At 45.0% G+C, this 19,627-nt stretch overlaps 1 protein-coding gene across 6 annotated transcripts in view; it reads right to left on the bottom strand.

Annotated features, from left to right (window-relative positions):
* The window catches only part of SLC7A1 (solute carrier family 7 member 1), a 36,513-nt gene that overhangs the window by 4,615 nt on the left and 12,271 nt on the right, over window positions 1-19,627 (bottom strand). For all 6 annotated transcript variants that reach the window (XM_032442144.2, XM_015852005.3, XM_015852007.3 and 3 more), the window contains 10 exons: window positions 15,114-15,497; window positions 12,346-12,504; window positions 10,560-10,734; window positions 8,738-8,862; window positions 6,978-7,200; window positions 6,010-6,149; window positions 4,397-4,499; window positions 2,077-2,288; window positions 1,601-1,749; window positions 346-454 (listed from right to left, as the gene is read on the bottom strand). In XM_032442144.2, coding sequence (XP_032298035.1) covers window positions 346-454; window positions 1,601-1,749; window positions 2,077-2,288; window positions 4,397-4,499; window positions 6,010-6,149; window positions 6,978-7,200; window positions 8,738-8,862; window positions 10,560-10,734; window positions 12,346-12,504; window positions 15,114-15,497 — 1,779 coding nt within the window. The remainder of the gene's footprint in view (window positions 1-345; window positions 455-1,600; window positions 1,750-2,076; window positions 2,289-4,396; window positions 4,500-6,009; window positions 6,150-6,977; window positions 7,201-8,737; window positions 8,863-10,559; window positions 10,735-12,345; window positions 12,505-15,113; window positions 15,498-19,627) is intronic.

Here is a 19,627-nt window from a genome sequence, read left to right as displayed (position 1 = left end):
GCAGTGCTGGTTTAGCACTAAGATGTCCTGAGGCCAGAACTATCTGGCAAAGTGCTAACGTTCATAGGTAAATCGGGATGAAAAAGGGAATGAGGAACCATGAATATGAGACCTGGGCAAAAACATAAGCTATCTAGAGCATGGCTTTTGCCTTTTGCCAGGTTCAGAACAATTAAAACAAACACACACTAGAGATACACTGCCTAAATGGCTTCAATGAAGTCAGAGAGGTCACCCGACAATTAAAGGAGTGTGAAATCCCTTCCTGGAATGCTACAGCAAATGTATAGTTAAAAAAGTCTCAAAACTTTGAGCACATACATTTTTCTTCTCTTTCGAACTCACCTATGAGCATCCAGACTGCAAACCGTATCCACGTGCCGATGTCTAGCTGCATCATGAGGTAAACATTCACAAAAATACTCACGATAGGAAGAAGGGGCAGAAGAGGTACCTGAAATTGCAAGAGGGATACATTACATCTGCAAGGCAGAGCAGTGGGCAGGCAAGAACGTTGCATCCCTTGCTAGACGGGCCATGATGGCTGCTGCTACCATCACCTCAACTGTTGGTGACCAGCCATCCACATCATTAAGAAGGAGGTGGGCACACAAGTTAGAAAACAGAGGAATATTTTCCTAAATCAGGCATTATCAGATAGCAGGGATAAATGACATCTCCTTAGGATGGTGAGATATGTGCCTAAAGGCTGCAGAATGACCTTTAAACCATTAGTAGGCTTTTTGAGAGCTCTTGGTAGACCTGGAAGGTCTCCAGAATCTGGGGAAGAAAGACAGATTACCTATTAAAAAGAAATAGAGGATAACAACTGGGAAACAAACCAGCCAGCCTTGGATTTCCAGAGAGACTCTGGAGAAAAATCACTAAGCAGTCAGGCTGTAAATGCCTGAAAGACAACAAGGAGATAAGAAACGGCCATTACAGATTTAGCACTGACAGGTCTAATTGTATTTTTTCCTTTGGACAGAGGAGTGCCTGGGGGGGGGGGGAAGAAAAAGGGAGATAAAATATCCTGAGTGTCGAGCAAAGAGATCCTCAGAAGTAAGTTCAGAATATACAGCTCAGACAGCAGTTCTTAAGTTTTCTGTTCCTGCACACTTCTGTTCCCACTTTTGGGACCACAAACCCAAGATAAGCTGCAGACTATAAGAGCAGTCAAAATGAGAGCACTTCAGAGGAAAGGATTTGAAATACCAACAGTCTTTATAAATTGGAGAAATAGCCTGCAATCAATATGATGAAACACGACCTGCAGGAATACACTGAAAAATGATCTGTATTTGTCAATATAAAGGATAGTGAGCTTGAGCAAGGCACGAAAATGCCAAGAGTTCCTCTTACTCAATTCTGTTAAAGAGAGAGACTTCCTCTCCTAATTCCATCCTCCAGCTCTTGGCTAACTCCTTCAGCCCCACTTTCTATGCTGAACTTGCTTATTATTGGGTGCTGCTGGATACACCTTTATGCTTATCTTCTCTGTGTGATCATTTGGCCAAGTCCCTCCTGATACAGTCAATGTGCATTTCCTTCTCCAACCACCTCTTTTATTTTTTATTTCTTCACCTCCCAGGACACTCACCTTAAAGGAAAGCTTAGTTTTGCTTTCAGGCTGTTTCCATACAATGAAGCTGATAATGAAAACAAGGATTGCAGCAATAATCCATACTGCCTTTATCACCGTGCTTGGCTCAAGGGCGGTCAAGACACAGCTGCCCACAATAAGGAAACCTGTGAACAGACACCAAAAGCTTAACAATGCTTTATTTTATTTTAAGCAAGAGGAAAAGTAAACCCCACAAGCAGGCAAAGCAAAACCTGAAAGTACAGCAAACGAAACTGTAAAGCAAGAAAATACAAATACCTTTCCCCCTCTACAGCCTCATACACATAATCTGTGTATTTCTTCTGATGTCTTCATCTGAACCTGGAGATCCTCAGATCTCACTGAAATTGCAAGCAATCCTTAGAAGCACGGACGTAAGATTTCCCACTACGGTGAGCACAAGGATATACTAGCTGTCTCACTGCCCCACAGCCACACTGCCTCGTACTTACCAATGATGCAGGTGGAGATGTTCACCACCAAGCCAGAGAACTTGGAAGGCTCTGAGTTTGGGGGACAAACTATGGCTTTGAGGGAACATTTCTCCTCTTCCTCTGGCAGAAACCCAGTCTGAGACTCACTCGTGCTCACAGACTCATTGTTATCTGCCTCCTCTGTGGTTCGAGCCATCTGGTATGCCAGATTAGGCTGCTCTGGCTGATACCTAGGATAAGAGAAGTGAAACAAAGAGCTTATTGGTTTGGTGCAGAGTACCACACAGAACACTGACTGTACCCGAGATCCTTCTAGCATCTGAACATGCAAACATAATGCCTACAGCCTTGTATTTCAGGGGAAAATCTGAGGAATAACAAAGACTTTATCTGGATTTAAAAAGAACAATTATGTGAGCAAATCTGATCAGCTATAATCACCCAAAGCTTGGCTGCAATGCCTATGTTTTAAGATGGACAGTATTTCCTGCCAGAAACCCTACGATCCAGACCACCAGAATATTATTGGGTAGGAGCAGTGAGGACTGGAGAAGCAATTGGCAGGAGAACAACTACGTGGCCATAATCAGCCTATGGGGTTATCTGTGGCTGTTAAGCCCTCGTGTCTTGGTGTGGAAGCAACTGAACTAACAGCTCAGCAGATATCACACTCTAGCAGCTGCTGATCACACAGTGACATTCCTTGTGCCCTGATCTCTTCTGTATCAGCCTCTTCTGCTACTGCCATCTACTGCTTCATAATGAAGGAAAAAGTAAGCAGAGAACTGTCCTTTTTTGTTGCATATGTGGATAACACTTCATTCAACGAGGCACAACCACATGGCTCCATACAGAAAAAAACATTATTCTGGTATCAACTTTCTTTATAATAAGGTTTTGCAGGAGATTCTCAGCTACAAGCCTAAGGAAAAGGCCATTTTTCCAGACAGACCCTTTAAGATCAGCCCTATGGGGATATGCTGACAATGAGACCCTTTGTGACATGTGAATTGTGAAATGCAGTGAAATCCTTGGGTCCAGCCACAGCAGGGTATTAATCACAGCACCCTACAGCTTTGGAAGCAATTTAGTTGTTCCCTCAAAAGGCAGCTAAATGAGCTGCCTGGGCTGCTACAAGGCTGTCTGTCAGCTCCACAAATGTATGATGGGGAAAGGGCCATATCATAGGGAGTGCAGTTTGCAGAAGCAAATTAAGAAGCCATTTATAACTATATGGAGAAGAGGAAGCCAGGAAACCAAAGGGAAGGTATGAAGGGCAAGGAAAATCCTCTGGCTCTGTACAGAGGGGCATGGTGGATGGCACGGGCAGAGCAATGGTATTAAAATACAGTGCTGACCCTTCATCAGCTGAAACCTGTGCTCAGTTCAGTGCATTTGCTGTGAACAGGTAAAAAGCATTCACTAGACTCTGAATAACTCATTGAACACGTAAAGATATTTTTCAGCAACATCTTCAAAACCCAATCCTCCTGGGTAGAGTGCTGTTGTCCGTGAGGTGCCAAGCAATTAAGATACTCTATCTTCATCTTATTCTGGGGAAGCTATAGGAGTTCAGCTCGTTTAATAGACATGCACTGAGTCACCGATCCTGCAAAAACCTGCTCAGCTTCACTGCTGATGCTAGACCTTCCTGTGACTACTTTACTTCCTGGCACAAAATGCAGCAACTTCACTGCTGACTGAAGGGTGTCCTTGTTGACTTTCTCAAGGATGCAGACCAAAGGTAAAACTCACAAGCAATACAGCCATATCTTGCCTTAGTGCTGAGGTGTGTGCAGCTGAACTCTTACTTTAGGGCCTCAGAAAACAGTACAGGAACATCATGCAGCTGATCATAAGCTGGTTCTTTTCTTCAGACACCAAAATGGAGCCAGATGTCCAAGGACAAGCTACTCACAACAGCTCCTTCCAATGCTCTCATCATAGTATGCCTGAGCTGACAGAGACACCTTTCAACAGCCTATTTGCTCATTAATTCCCTTTCAAAAGACAGCCTGAAACTGTAACCCCAGTAGGAACAAGTGTAACAATGAAGCAGACATCCTGGACCACTCATCTGTCACTCCTGCCCACAAGCACATCTCCTACCACATTCAGGGTCTGACTGCTGCTACGGTGGCATGGACAAGGAGCTAACCAAGCTCAGAGGATGCTCCTGCACCTCCAACTAGTACAATTCCCCGTGACCCTGAAGAAATGAGCCTTTCTTTCACACTCTTAGCCAGAGTTCGGTTTCACTGGGTCTATAGAAACAAAGAGGGCATCCAATTGCAGAGTGTGGATTTTTGCCCGTGTGAGGCTATTTCTACATCCATACCTCAATACCAATACGCAGGCTGCCACCAACGAGTAAGCCAGGAGGGTCCCAATAGACATGAGATCCACAAGGTCTTTCAAGTCGAAGAGAAAGGCCATAATAGCTGTGGGAGGAGAGGAAGGTGAAAGAGAAGAAAACACCAACGCAGCAGAATATGCACTGAAGCATTAATGACAACACAGCACAAATGTGACTGTTGCTCAGGACCTGGCAAGGGAAACCCAGGGAGCCCAGGTCATACTGATATGGGGACAGGAAAGATTCATTGAATGCCAATGGCCTTGTAACTCCCTGAGCCTCACGGGATGCACAGCACAGTCTCACAAACTGGAAGCAAAGGAACCATTTATTACAGTTGACCACCAGCCTGTTATACATATATGGATATGCTAGTGCAAGGCCATCATATGATATACCTGTAAGAGAAGTGAAGCTGGAGAGACACTCACCTCTAACCACGAACAGTGAGCAAGTGTTTAAGCCACAGCCTCTCTGACTGAATCCCTAATTGTAGCTGTAACATCCATGAGACCATACAGCCTACCATCTCTTACAGATTATTTTGCTTTCATACTCTCACTCCTTTTTGTACAGACCTTTGTATAAAGGGTTTCAAAGCTGAGACTGACCCAGTCTGTCTTTAATGCACTGCCTCAAACTTAACAACCAAAGCAATGCTAACTCTCAAGCTTTAAATGCTCCCCATACCTGCAGCACTTTGGTCCTGCAAGCTATAAACCGTAATATGGTAATCTGAAGAGAAGGCAAACCAAATCCCTTTCTTTCTCTGGCTCTTTATTTCCCACTTTGGGCTCAAGGCTCCCTGAAAATAAAGGTGGCAGAGAAGCAGCTGTATGAGAAACTCTGCAGGGTCCCAGGATGCAGCTGCAGAAGGCTGAGCTGTTTCACCACAGCGTGGAGCTCATCGTAACGGTTGGGCAACAAGGCCTCAAAAGTGGCACATTCTACACCAGATTTGGATGGCAGAGAGTAAAGAGAAAGTAGCAACACCCTTCTGTTTGCAAGGCACTGTGAGGAAGGGGGGGCAGCTGTGAGAAGAGGATAAGCCACCCATCTTTGTTGTCTGTGAGGTTTAATTCCCCTATTCTTGGGATAGAGGGAAGGAGAGGACAGGACTATGACCAGCTGTGACAAACTGATTAACAAATGCCTGTGCCACAGGGTCCATCTGCTTGTCTCCAGCTGCTCTGGTGTCTTCCACTGAGCATCTACCTACAGACACACAGTGCACAGGGCCTGCAGCCAAGCTGGGCCGATGGCCACAGGGATCCTGAGGCACAGCTGGCTGCCACTGCAGGGGGTTAATTATTTGTAAAGCCGACAGAGCACCCAGGGAGTGGATGAAGGCAGTTCTTGGCACGAAACAGGATATAAGCAATGAGCTCTGAGCAAGAAGCACAGACACGCAGCGAGCTATTCACACTCACCCTGCTCTTGCTCTCCCAGGCTTTGGAAACCTGGGACATGCTCTGGGAAATCATGCTGTGCAATATATCCGATTAATAAGTGGGCTAGCATCAGGAAGACTTATCTGCTCCTAGAATGAGATTATGTCTCTGCTCCATTCATGCATGCAAGTCTCAGGATGTTACCTGCAACGGCTCCTGATGTCACTGTTGCAATTATTGGAGTTTTCCTCTTCTCACTGACTTTTGCCAAAAATTTGAAGAGAAGTCCATCTTCTGCCATAGCATAAATTATTCGAGGCATTGGAAACATGGAGCCAAGGAGACTAAAAACAAATAAGGGGGAAATGCTTAGAACACCTCCATCAGAGCACAAGCACAAAAAAGTGATCAAGTTTATGGCAGTACAAACTGAAACAGGTGGCTCTCAATCACTTCAGCTTTTTTACAAGGCTCCCTCTGAACACCCACCTTACTAGTAGCTGGAAACCAAATTACAGCTCCACGACTTTGGATATCTAAACTTAGCCATGGGGCATAAAAGCAGCCTGATACTCAGTTGGCAAAATACCCTAACTTCTATGAGCCTCTATGAGTTGCTCATCTAATTGCACATGCCTAAATCGATCTGAAAAAGGGCTCCACAGTGCATAAGAACATGACATACTCTGCATCCAGCCTGCTCTGCCTCTTGGCCAGATGGCTGTCCTAGAGGCAACCTGCAGTCAGATTGTGGTAAGCCCCACATGCTCCAGAAGATGCCCCCTGCACTACCCAACATGTTTCATCCCAGCAGGCCAGGATGTCTTGCAAGCAAACTGTGTTTGCCTTACAAAGCTGCCTTCATGACTCACTGATTCTAGATTCATATTCCAGAGATGCACCTGCTGGGTTTGCTGCTAAGACAGGAGTTTCTGAAGTGACATTGGTAACGCACATCCCTGAAATTTAACACAGGGTGAAATCATGGCCTTTTTGAAGTCAGAAGCTCTACGTTTTGCCCCTGATCCTAGCTCTTCTAGTAATGACACAGGGGAACATGACAAAGGCAAACAAGTTGGGCCACTACACAGCCCCAGCATGCAGCATTTTGTTAAGAAGGTGGAGATAAGCATTTGCTGTGAAAGATACACCAAGGAAAAGCAGTGTCTCACCTCGTAGAAAGTGCACATAGGGAACCAACTGCCACTGCATAATTGGCTCCATCCCAACCTACATACTTAAAGGCATTGGGTAATGGGCTGTTGGTATCCAGCTGGTAGTAAGGCATCATGAGTGTCAGGGCAGCTGACACACCAAAATAAGCCACAAAGCAGATGAGCAGAGATGCCACGATGCCAATAGGAATGGCCTTCTGAGGGTTTTTCACTTCCTCACCTAGAAGAAAGAAATTGAAGTATCAGCTCATAGAGAAGCAACAACTATCAATGCCTACTATCATGGCCTAAGGAACCCTTCACACACCCCAGACTGGCTGTTTGCTCCCAATTCTTTTGCTCCTGTCACTCCTTCTGACATAAGTATCTGTGGAGGACTTGTAAACCCAGACACAGAAACAATGTAGATTAAAAGCAGTCTCTTCTCCAAAGGGTTAATTTATCTCCAATTACTCCTGCAATGCCACTGATAGCGTGGCTCCAAAAACAGCTCAATGGTCACGAGTGACAAGACAAAAAATTATCATGCAATTGTGGGGCAAATATTTGGGTGATAATTTCAGTATATACCTCTGCCAAAGCAACTGCACTGTGGCAAGAGCTCCCTACATACCCAGTTCCAGGCAAAGTTCCTTTGCATGGCACACCTGAAAATTATATGGGTCTTTGGCAATCCCTCCCAAAACAAATCCCTCTATTTTCTTTACAGAAAATTTTGGACTACCAAGCTGACAAGGGACAAATGTGCTAAAAAAGATCCTCCTAATTCAGGTAATGATTAATTAAGAAACAGTTGTGAGCCTTCTGTTTCCTGCAGAGCTGCTCTTCTCACAAAGCATACACTTCTGAGGCTTGGCATTTCAGGAGGATGAAGCAATAAGCAGAGATCCATATACCTCTAAGTCAAAGCCAGATTAATGTGCTTCTCCATGGAGAAGCCCTAGGGCTAGCTGAAGTAATGGAGCTATAGCATTTCTCAAACATCTTGGAACACAAGGCAGTACTGTTTTATCTGGCTTTGTGATTATCTCCTCTCTCTGTTCCTCAGCTCTTGTCAAATGTGAAATTAAGGATAATCCTTCCTTTCTCTGGGGGAATTAGATTCTTCTAGGCCAGGAGAAATGTGACAATACTGATGGTTTCTTTCTCAGAAGGAGATCTCTGAACCCTTGGAGATAAAAAACTCCCTTTCATTTTGCGGCACAGTTCTTGAGTGCAGACTCCTCCTGAGAAGTGCCCTCTTTCTATGTCTCTTTAAATACATTAAGCTACTGGAGCACCTTCAGTTGAAGGCACTGAAGCATCCTATTCCAGAATAACCTGATTAAAGCATCGTCTGGGGTGGGATGTCCAAACTCTGCCAGTCACACAAAGCATCTGAACCTGTTTTTCTTGCATGTCAAATCCTTACAACTGTCCATGTTTTCTATAGAGCTGGACTTGGTTAGTGCTATCAGTGAGCAACCATGGAATTGGGCCCTGGAGGCAAAGAAAAGAAGCTCTTCTGATAGGTTATGCAGCCTGCCACAGCAGCTAGAAAGCAACATTCATGCACCCAGGGACTTGGATCTACTCAGCACTTTGATTAGCAGGAGCAGCTGAGTCAAAAATATATTATGGGCTGAAGTTAACAGTTAACACAGGAATAATGAAAGCAGTGTCCTGGATTACTGATTATCTGTGCTGTGCAGAATTACCAAAAGCCAATCAACCAGCAACCAGGCTCACAACTGGAATGAAGATATCCTCCATCTTACCTGTTGTAGCAATACAGTCAAATCCCACGAAAGCATAAAAACACGTGGCTGCCCCTGAGAGGACTCCTTTCAATCCATAGGGCATAAACCCTCCAACACCATAGAGCTTTTCTCCCTGTGTTTGACTAGAAAGCACGGCACTGGGTTAGAAGCATTCTGCCTAGGTGGGAACAACAAAACTATTCACACAGCTCATAGTGACACCCACAGCTGGAGTTCAAAGGAACATGCTCTCCTTTTCACTACAAATACAAGGCAATGCTAAGCCCTACCCACTGCTGAGCTCTGGACTGGCCTGTAACAGTCTGGGGAGCGCATGGAATGAAAATGGTTCTGTTTGAACCATTTTTTACCTGTTTTTATTGGTGGGGATAAAGATGTCTTGGCTACAAGAGGGAGAAAATAACACAAACATTAAGATTCCTCTCCTACTGTTATTGTGTTTATGTAGATAATGAAGCTTTTGAAAAAGCCCAACATGTGATCCTTAACACTGAAGTCAAACAAAAATGTGAACTATGCGCTGTTTGCCTAAGATGGATTCAGGTGAAGTGTGAGTAGACACTGGAGAGCAATTCCACATGCCAAGCTGAGGGAGTAGAGGTGCCTGCGCCTCTGAAACATCAAATACTTTGCTGAGCCTGATACGAAGCTTATTAAAGTCAACAGACAGACTTCTAGTGGCTCCAGTGCACTCAGGATCAAAGCCTGAGATACAACTGCCTGTGTTGAAACACTGTCCAAAACAGCCTTCAGTTCAAGTTAACCCAGGCCACTCAAAATTGAAAGAAAAGCCTTTGTCATGATGAATTACTGCAATTAAATTAAGGGAAATCCCAAAACTGCAAGTCTTATCAGGAAGAATCATCCAAACTCTCTTGTAGAACTTCCATTGAGAGATGAAAACTCACTTGTTATTTATAGAAATAGTACAACCCAGATATGGATTACTCTGGAAATAATGATAAAGTAAACCCCAGATAGACATTACAAAAATAGTAAGAGCTATGGGTGAAAGAGCTACAGTTATACTTTGAAGCTACTGCACTAATTGCTACTTGCTTGGGAATAGCAGGAGGGAAGGAGGGGGGACCTTTCCTACAGAAGCAATTTGTTCACAAGGAAGAAGTTCACAGCAGGCTGAGTTTTGCAGAGAAGCTCAATAAGTGGCTTGTTTACAAGCCAAACGAGAGCCATGCAATATTTATAAATCTCTCCAGCTTGTGCCAAACTGTGTTTCCTTGCAGACCAGCATGAAGGGGTTAGATAGGAAGCAAGGAATGAGCTGATGTATGAGGAGACATTCAAAAGACAGAGCGCGGTCATACTGTGTTGAACGGTCTCAAGCAAATCATCAACGGCCTTGTATCACTGGCTACCCTTATAAGCTCCTTAATTTTGGTCTTATGTAGGAATACAGGATTTTGGCCAAGTAGCAAAATGTCATTAAAAATGGATTTGCAATATGTCTGCTGCAATGCACTAAAATAATCTGCGACTTGCTTCCTACCTTCTCATGCATCTGAAACAGGGTCTCCATAAATACAATCGTTCTTCAAGGAAATGACCAAGGTGTTCAAAAACACTACACAGCTGTACTTGGTCAAGGCTTAATACAGACACAACAGTCAGTCTGGGCCAGCCCTGAGTACAAGGTTATCTGCAAAGTTTTTTTCTCTCCTCTTTGGACTCCAATCATGACACTGGAGTTTGGTAAAGGAGGGAACCACACCATTCACAGATTCCCTGAATCTCCCCCAAATCCTCCTGTAAACATGTATATATGTCATTTTTAAATCTGAGAAGACAAGGTCCAACTTACTTGTCTCCATGAAAGCCATGGCTGGTATTGTAAATGTCCTCTTCCGTCAATTGCCAGTTTTTAATAGATCCTTTCACGAAGCCAGAGACCACAACGAAGCCGATGACAAGGATGTTGATGCAGGTGAACACTTTGTTCACCAGGGCAGATTCCTTCACACCAAAAGTTAAAAGCCCTGGGAAAAATGGAAAATATGCAGTCAGGTATTTCACCAGCACAGCACGCATTGGGGGCTGCCAAAGGCAGCGCAGCAGCTCACTTACTGAAAACATCAACGCTGAGCTCTGCCCACTGTAGTATTTCTGTTCCTCCACAAAGCCAGGCAGCTCAGGTAGGTCAGGATTAAGTCTACAGGAAAGCTGATGGGGACTTCAGCCCACACCTTCCCACACAGCATGTCAATTTGGCACATGCTTCAGGTAAAGTTTTACCTCACAGCACCACGTTGTGCCACCTAGATACAGCCACATACTCCACCCAGCCATCTGGAGAAAGCACCACAGGTGTATTTTCAGGAAGGAGCGTTGTCTTAGAGGTCTTGGCCAAAGGCAGATGTTATGAACAACATTCACCTTTATTTGTGAGCAGCAGAAAACATGATGCCATTCTCTGCGGAGACTGAATCCAGGAGGTCAGCTACTTACAGCTCAAGACACAGAACAAGGCGGCATCACAAGACTCCTGCTTTGCCAGAGAGCTCACTGAGAACAGGTTTTCTGCCCATGGTCTTCAGAGAGAGTCCATCAGGAGAAGAGCACATTTGCAGGCTCTGGCAACCAACACCTCACTGAGGCATAACTCAGCCTCTCCGAGGGAAAAGCTCTGGTAACTTGAGGTAGCTGACTTTCAAGAACCCAAACCTTCAACCTATATTTCATAAGAAGACTACGAGAAAGCAAAACATTTCACGTAGGCCAGAAGGACAAAAGAAGCCCTACGTGGTGTTCTTACTGCTACCCCAAGGCATTTCAGGTAGAGGGGGGGGGGATTTCTGTGCACTCACATTTCCACCTTTTAAAAGAAAACATAAGAGATTCAAACTCAAGATGCCAGAGCATCAGTGGCTTATGAAGCCTGTCCCAGTGAGCACAGCCCATGCTGCGAGATGCCCATCCAGATCACAGTGGGAAATGTCAGGATAACCTTGTTGGGCAACGTTGCAGCTCCTGTATGCTGGAAACCACAGAGGTACATGAGAAGAGTAATTAGCCTAAACTTGGTGATGTTTTGCATGTTTAAGCAGTTGGTAAAAGTTTAGAAGGATTTTAAAGTTTTCAAAACTTTTCCAAATTTTTATCCAAGTCTTGGAACAATTTTTTGGTAAAAAAAGAGAATAAAATAAAAAGGATTTGACAGATCTTCACACATTGATTTCTCAGGGGTCTGGCAGTCAGTGCTGATTATGATCGGGAGAATAAAAGTAAAGGAGCAACAGAACGAAATTCTTGTATAATAGGATTGGCAGAGGGAGAAGGATTAGACTTCCATACCTGACTGAGGATGACAAGCCACCTTTTCTTTCCTTCCTTATATAAAACTCAATCGATGGTTTTAAAAGTGGCTCAAAAATATCAAGAGCTCTCCTCTCTAATTAAAAACTTTATAAACGGGATACGCTCGGTGCTAAGTCCTCTGTGGCTATATAGGTCAATCCAATGCCCGTAGCAAACAAAGAGCCTTAGTAAGTTGTCCAAAACAAATGAGGACTTTGTGCCCATTCTGAAAGCAAACAATGAAATGGTGGAAGGTGGAGGTCCAAGACTCACACACGCCTCTGAGGTTTTACCTGTTAAGATGATGATTATCACCACAGCAAAGATGTCTGGGTATTTTGCCAGCACTCCTGGTGCATTCATCGTCATGTATCTTTTACAAAAGTCTTCAATGTGCCCACCTATGATTTCATCAAACGTGGCACTCCAGGCTCTGGCCACACTGGAGGTTCCTACCAGAGAACAGAGAGGATGTGGGTTACACCTTTGGTGGATGGCACACCATCCAAATTCACTTTGGACTCCAGTATTGGAGCATCTGAGTGGCATAAAGATGCTTCTGGCCTCAGCTTGCTGCTGTTTCTAGAACACCACAGCACAGCTGGCTGGGATAAGGGCTGACCCAGGGCTCAGAGGATGTCTGAATCTGGGATGCTATTGGGCCAGAAGAGCCACTCCAGAGAAATGAAACAGCAGCAACCACCAGCCAGTGGCAGCACTGTGTAAAACAAACAGCTCTGGCTATAGGACAGTCTGCTTCTTATTCTCCTGTGCTACTGTTAGATTATCTATCTATAAACACATATGTATATATCACACAATTAGAAGCTGCTATATAATTACAACTGTACAGAATTACCTAGCTTTTTTGTTTGTTTTTGTTTCGCTTTGTTTTTTAAAGAGGTTTGCTTGCTGTTAATTTGCAAAGCAGTTCCTTAGAGGACTCTGCGCACTCTTCTACCCAGAACAGTTCATCCTGATGCAGGTTTTCAGGTCACAACTCCAGCACCTGCAGCTGTGTCACAAATTGTGCTCACCCACAGCAAAATCCTCCTCAGCAACACCTGCAGCAATGCTGGGAATGTTCTCTGTGTGACTGCCTTGTCAACAGCATCATAATAAGGCACAGCTCAGGTCTGTCTGGGTACCATGCTGTTCTTTCAGACACCGAGACACAGGCTGTGAGTGCGTTTAAAGGGACAGAACATCAATGCTGTTAATCTAAAAACACTCCAAAAGTTATTCTGTATCACCTTACAGATTTTCAGCTTTGCTTCAGGGAAATTCAAGGGAAAAGGATATTTGTTTTACTGGTTTTATTTCTTTGCCTTGGCTGCAGTATTTCATGTTCTAGGACGGGAAGAACCAGCTCCTGCACACTTTATGTTAATGCCAATTGCTTGGAAGCCGGTTCTACATCTCTATCAGCAGTTCATGCAGAACTTCATAACCAACAGCTTGGGAAGTGTGGGAATCTGACATTATTCCAGCATTGCAGACACCTGGATGATATCTTTATTGCTGCTGAAAAGCATGGAGCACAGGGCCTGTATCCAGGAGGATTTATGGCTTTGGGGTCAGCACAACCTCTCCAGGCAGCTCCTGCCTACCCTGCACAGCTCAGGCAAACTGATCTGCTTGGGTGTGAGCTGGCTACAAGACTGGGCCCAGGTTGGGAGGTAAGTACGTGGTCTGGGAAGGAGACCCCAACAACAGCCACTTACAAGAGTGGATAGTGATAGGACAAGGGGAATGGTTTTAAACTGAGACAGGAAAGGTTTAGGTTAGATATTAGAAGGAAGTTTTTCACACAGAGGGTGGTGACACACTGGAACAGGTTGCCCAAGGAGGTTGTGGATGCCCCATCTCTGGAGGCATTTAAGGCCAGGCTGGATGTGGCTCTGGGCAGCCTGGTCTGGTGGTTGGTGACTAGGAAAACTGTTCCAATTTTGTATGTGTAGCCTAAGCAGAGTCCATTTTAGAAGTTTGGAGTAAATTATATGCTTAACTTTGTTTAAAAACTATTTTTATCTCCTCCCTGCAATGAATTTGATTCATAGAAGAACGGCAGGACTCACATTTCCTGAGGAGACGACTTTAATTGACTCTGGTTTTCCAATCTCTCCTTTCTTATTAAAAAGTAAAAGAAAGAGCGGAGGGAGAAGAAAAGGTTTCAGGTAGCACATAGATGAGAGCCAGCTCTATCTCAGACAAGCAGCTGCTACATCACTATGTCACTCACGATATGATCTTACCCTCCCCAGCATCATGGGAACTAATCTCCAAGGTAACAATTGCATATCTCATAAAATGTAGTTAAAAAAAAAACATAACTTCCTTTAGTCATTCAGCACAACATTGTTTTTCATTTTAACTCGTAATTCTTCAAGCTCAACTGGCAATCTGGCTGCAGCCTTACTTATAGGCGTGATAAAGAGCCCAGAATGTGCTTGAAAAGACATGAATCCTTAATTGGCAAAGAGTGGTTTAGTTTTAATGTCAGCTGAAGAGTACACCGCATGCTCAGAGCATGATCCAAGGCCTCTCCTAGTGGGAGTGAAGGGCTTAGAGGGGATTTGCTTTGGACCTTTTCAGACTGTGAACCTGCAGCTCACCCTATGTTTAATCCTGCAACCACTCATGAGGCAGAATTCTGATCTCCAGGTGCTGTGAACAGGTTTTGAAGGGACCAGAAATTAATCCTTAATCAGCCCGGAGATGTCATGTAAAAGCATCCTTCTGTCAGCTGCTTCTTTCTCAGCAGAGGGAACACTCTTTGCTCCCTGGCAAGTGTGCAGCAGCCAGGATATGACAAAGAGACGACGTGGGAGTTCAGAGGAAGTAGCTGAAGTAATAATTTGCCTTCATTACAATCCCTCAGCCTCAGGACAGCACTCACCTCGCCAAGTGACAGCAGCCACAGTCAGTGTGCCCTGACAAAGAGCCCTCAAATCTTCAGTGAGTGCAGAGCAATGCAAGCACACAAAGGTGGCTGATCGTACCAACAAGGCTGCCATCCTGGACTAACGCTATGGTCTCACTGCACGCCCACCATACTCACCGATAACGTAGGAGAGGATTAAATTCCACCCCGTGATGAAGGCCCACAGCTCGCCAACAGTCACATAACTGTACAGATAAGCTGATCCCGTCTTAGGAACACGAGCACCAAATTCTCCATAGCAGAGTCCAGCCAGCACAGAAGCCAAGGCAGCGATCAAGAAGGAGATGACAATGGCAGGTCCCGCGTTCACCCGTGCCACAGCCCCAGCCAGTACATAAACGCCTGCCCCCAGAGTGCTGCCCACACCCAGGGCCACCAAGTCAAAGGTGTTGAGGCACCGTGAGAGCCGGCTGTCTTCTCGAGTGCAGTCCACATTTTTCCTGCGAAGAAGCTGGTTCCCAAACTTGATAAATTTCTGGCACTCCATCGTTATCTTCGGGCCTGCGAGAAAGATGCAATCATTAGGTGGACCAGCCACAACTCATAAAACAGTACTAAAACGTGTGAGCATTACATTCCACAACAAGGCACCATGTGTGCCGCTGTCATGCACCAGGAGACACTGTTTGCAGCGAGCCAGATCTGCATTCCTCCCTCTGAGCTCTAGTTCCAGCCAGCAGCACAGGCCAGCAACTGCTTGCAACTACACAGGCTGGAACAGATATGGCTTGGGAAAAGGGCACACAGAACCAACCTTAAATTTGGTTACACTGAGGCAAAGGATTAAGTTATTTTGCATTCATGTCAGCTAAGGGGAGAGCACAGGGCAGGCCTGTGAACTCCTCAGCCACAGCAGGACAACAGCATTGCAGGATGGGAGAGTTCATTGAAACCAAGGGGCAGTGCTTCCAGCTGCGGTCCCACTTCAGCAACATGCTTCCATAGGCACATGAACACCTAACAATGTCCCTGAAGCCTCTTAAAACATGCCTATATTCTAAGATATGCTGTATAGTAGCAACCAACTTTTACTTACAATTCAGGACCAATCACCAAATGACCCCAGGTGCATCCACCACACCTGAGAGTACAAGAAACACAAACTCTAACACATGAAGATGTTTACCTGTAACTCATGCCATTGCTATGTCTGTGTATGGACCTGCAGCAGTTTCAGCTTGCAAGCAACTAGTACAGCTCCCTTGCTTGGGACTTTATGATGGGATTAGCAGCAGGTTGGAAGAAATTCCTCTCTGTGGATGAGTCCTTCAGAAGCTCCTTCTGCAGCTCCCCTTCCCATGAGACAGATGCATCTTGCAGTGCTACATCATGGGAAGATTTTGCTATGCAACTCATCAGATCTACAGATTCAGCCACCTGCATACGTGTCCATCTGGCACAGACTTTAATAGCACTCATTAAACTGCAACTGGTCAAACCAGTACAGCCAGCAGAGAGGCTGGCTCTGGAGGCCATCCTAGTAATCAGTGCTGCCAAGGAAGCCTTGGCAAAAGGTGTATGTCTCCAGACACAGCCTGGGTATGGAAGTTTTGTCCTACTTTTTCTGGTAAAACAAGGAATGTTGCTTCAAACCTCAGAGAGCAGAGAGAGCTGCTGCTCCTTATCACACTGCCCAGATGGGTGCACCAGGCAGACAGTAGAAGGAACTTCTTCCTTTTCACATCATCAGGTCTAGCCCCAGTTGTCACAAGATATGATGACCTAACACCCCTCCCATAAATGTACCAAGCTTACTGTTAAAACTTTCTAGATCCTTATCTCCACTGCTGGAAAGCTCCACCAGCACTCTGCCCTCCAGGCACGTAATTTCATTAGGCAGCGTTCACACCTGCTCTAGTGCCCAGAACAGCCCTTCCCCTCCTGCTGGTACCCCAGGGTACCCTTAGAAACCAACCATAATGCCTCAGCCTTCATGTTTCAGGTTGGATACTAGGAAAAATTTCTTCTCAGAAAGAGCTGCAATGCAATGGAACAAGCTGCCCAAGGGGGGTGGTTCAAGAGCTGTGGAGATATGCACTGAGGGACATGGTTAGTGGGCATGGTGCTGACAGGTTGGCAGTTGGACTAGGTGATCCTAGAGGTCTTTTCCAACCTTAATGATTCTGTGAAGCCCTGAAGAAATGGGGCAGTCTGCTGCCCTGTCTGCAATAGCCCTCCTCTGAATTACTCTCCTGAGCTGCAGCACATCCCATTAGCACCCTTCGATATCCTTGAGTCAGGAGTAGCTATTAGAAGCAATAAGAGCACTCCCAGAGCAACCAGCAGGAACCCCAGCGGCCATCTCCTCCACAAGTATCTGCTCTCCTTTCCCGGTACATCTTCTCATGTTCCTTTTGCACCTTGCTGGTTTCCTGCTTGTTTTCATCTTAAATAGCTTCCTGTGTGGCACTGGGTCAGAAGTTCTACTCAAGTCAGGATAACAAGAGCTACCACTCTTCCCTTTATCCTAAAAGTAAAATAAAACCCCTACCTTCCTTGTACTTACCAAATACAACAGTCAGATGAATCTGCAGACGAGTCTCTTACAGTGAAACCCCATTTTCTCTTTGCTATTCCCTACTCAGCAGCTACCACCCCTATTTCAACAGAGAATTCACTTTGCTGGCTCAACTGCTTTCATGCCCTATTTCTTTCTGATCACCCATCCCTGACCCTTTTCTTCTGAGTTTTGCTGTCAGGTTGTAGTCACCCTCCTCAGCCATTCTACCTTCATCCCAGCAGCAGCATCCTCATTCAAAATTCAGCAGGTACATAACACAATGTTCTTTGTAGCAAGGGTGTTTCATCAAGATTTTCTGGATTACTCCTAATTGATACACCCAAGAACATGGACTTAAACTGGGGAAATTGTAACAAGGCACGTTCTTCACTCAGAATAAACCACCAGAGCAGGAAGCCCAACAGCAATGGGCTGTTGGAATAGGAAGAAGTGAGACTTGTACTTCATCAACTCCAGTCAAAACCTAGCATAAAAGGTGGAAAAAAGCATGCTAAGAAACTTAATTGAGTCACTCATTAAGTCCAGTTCTTCAATTTTGCCACCATGTCATCAAGGACAAAATCAAAAGACTCTTCATTTTTCTAAGACAGCAGCCATAAACCTGGGCCTGAATTCCTCTCCCTTGGCCTTAAGCCTACCTCCCCTACTGGGAGAAAGTAATTAGAACTGAGGATTGAGAAGTCATGTTGTGCCAAGAACTGCCCGGTCCACCAACAGCTCCTCAAAGGCTGTTATGGTCCAGAAATACACTGACTCAAACCGACGGAGAAAGCCAGGCTTCAGGTCAGGCTTCTGAAAGATCTCATTTGGTTTAATCAAATGCTAGTTCTCTCACGCAGCCTCCATTGCACCTGAATCTTATGCAAACCCACATCAGCCAGAACTGCTTTCTTCCACCTGCCTGCTTCCCCTGAAGCAGAACACGGCAGGACAAGGCTCTGCTTTCAGGAAGGACAATGCAAGTCCCAGGTTTTGCTTAACTCCCAGCAGATTGAAGGAGATCCTTGGCACTCTATGACAACCACAGCAATGGGGCTGTGCCCCATCTCCAGCAGCATTGGTGGTTTATATTCAGTCTTGGAGAATACCAGAGCTGTGCAGCAATCAGGACAAAATGTGAAAAACCCTCCAAAACTAAAAAAAGTGTGGCCAGATTCTGGGGGCTGAAGGAGGTAGGCTTTATTCATTAGAAAAGACTACATACATATTCCAAGCTCATATATAAACTCAAGAATCTCACTGGAAATGTAATTCAAACCGATTTAATTCCTCAAGCATATCTACAGGTATTTATAGCTGTATTACAGTTACCAAGAATAAAGCAGAACTGCTTTCTGTGGATAATTTGTTTAGAGGAGAAACTATTTAATTACGACTGAGCTAGAAATTAAGGCCAGCATCCTGGAAGCGGCGCAATGCCAGCAGACAGCCGCCTTCTGGCTGATGTCAGAAATCAAGATGTCAACCCCATCCTGCCCTAAAAGCAGCTGGAAGTTGGAGAGCCTCTCCTGTCACTAAAACAGCACCTACAGTGTGTTAATCACCAACACCGAGCAGGGTGCAGGGTACCTGAAGTGCAGCTGTTTCTTGCATCCTCACAAACAGTGCTTATGTTCCTGCCTTCCACTGCATAGATGACTGAAGCCTATCCCAAGTTATCTTACGGACTTTGTTATATTCACTTGGCAAAGTGGCTTTCACTAAGAAGGGTGCAGCACAACGTCTTACAGGATGCAGTAGAGGGGCCAGCATACCTCTACCCCAAACCTTTCTGATATCATTTGTTATCTTCAGAATTGCATCAAAGAGTGACTTGTGTGGAGATTATCTTTCCCTCCTCAGAAGTTGGATCTGCCTGTGATCTCGCTTTTAGAAATAGCTGCTCTTGCCTTTGAAGTAAGGAAATGCTTTCCAGGCTGGCTCCTTGCACTCCCACTTCCAAGCACACTTGAAACGAGGACTTCTTTTTTGAACATACCGCTACTGTTCCTGCAACACCACAGTATAGAAATGATGATAAATGGTAGAGAGAAACACTCTAGAAATGATGCTAAATGGTACATAACCACCTTCAAGTTGAGAAAACTTGATTTAAATGAACCAAAATGGG

This window comes from Coturnix japonica, chromosome 1, assembly GCF_054131305.1.
Source record: "Coturnix japonica strain WE chromosome 1, WE-NBRP24, whole genome shotgun sequence".
NCBI lineage: Eukaryota > Metazoa > Chordata > Aves > Galliformes > Phasianidae > Coturnix > Coturnix japonica.
The sequence above is the reverse complement of the archived record's forward strand: the minus strand, read 5'-3'. Positions and strand labels throughout refer to the sequence as shown.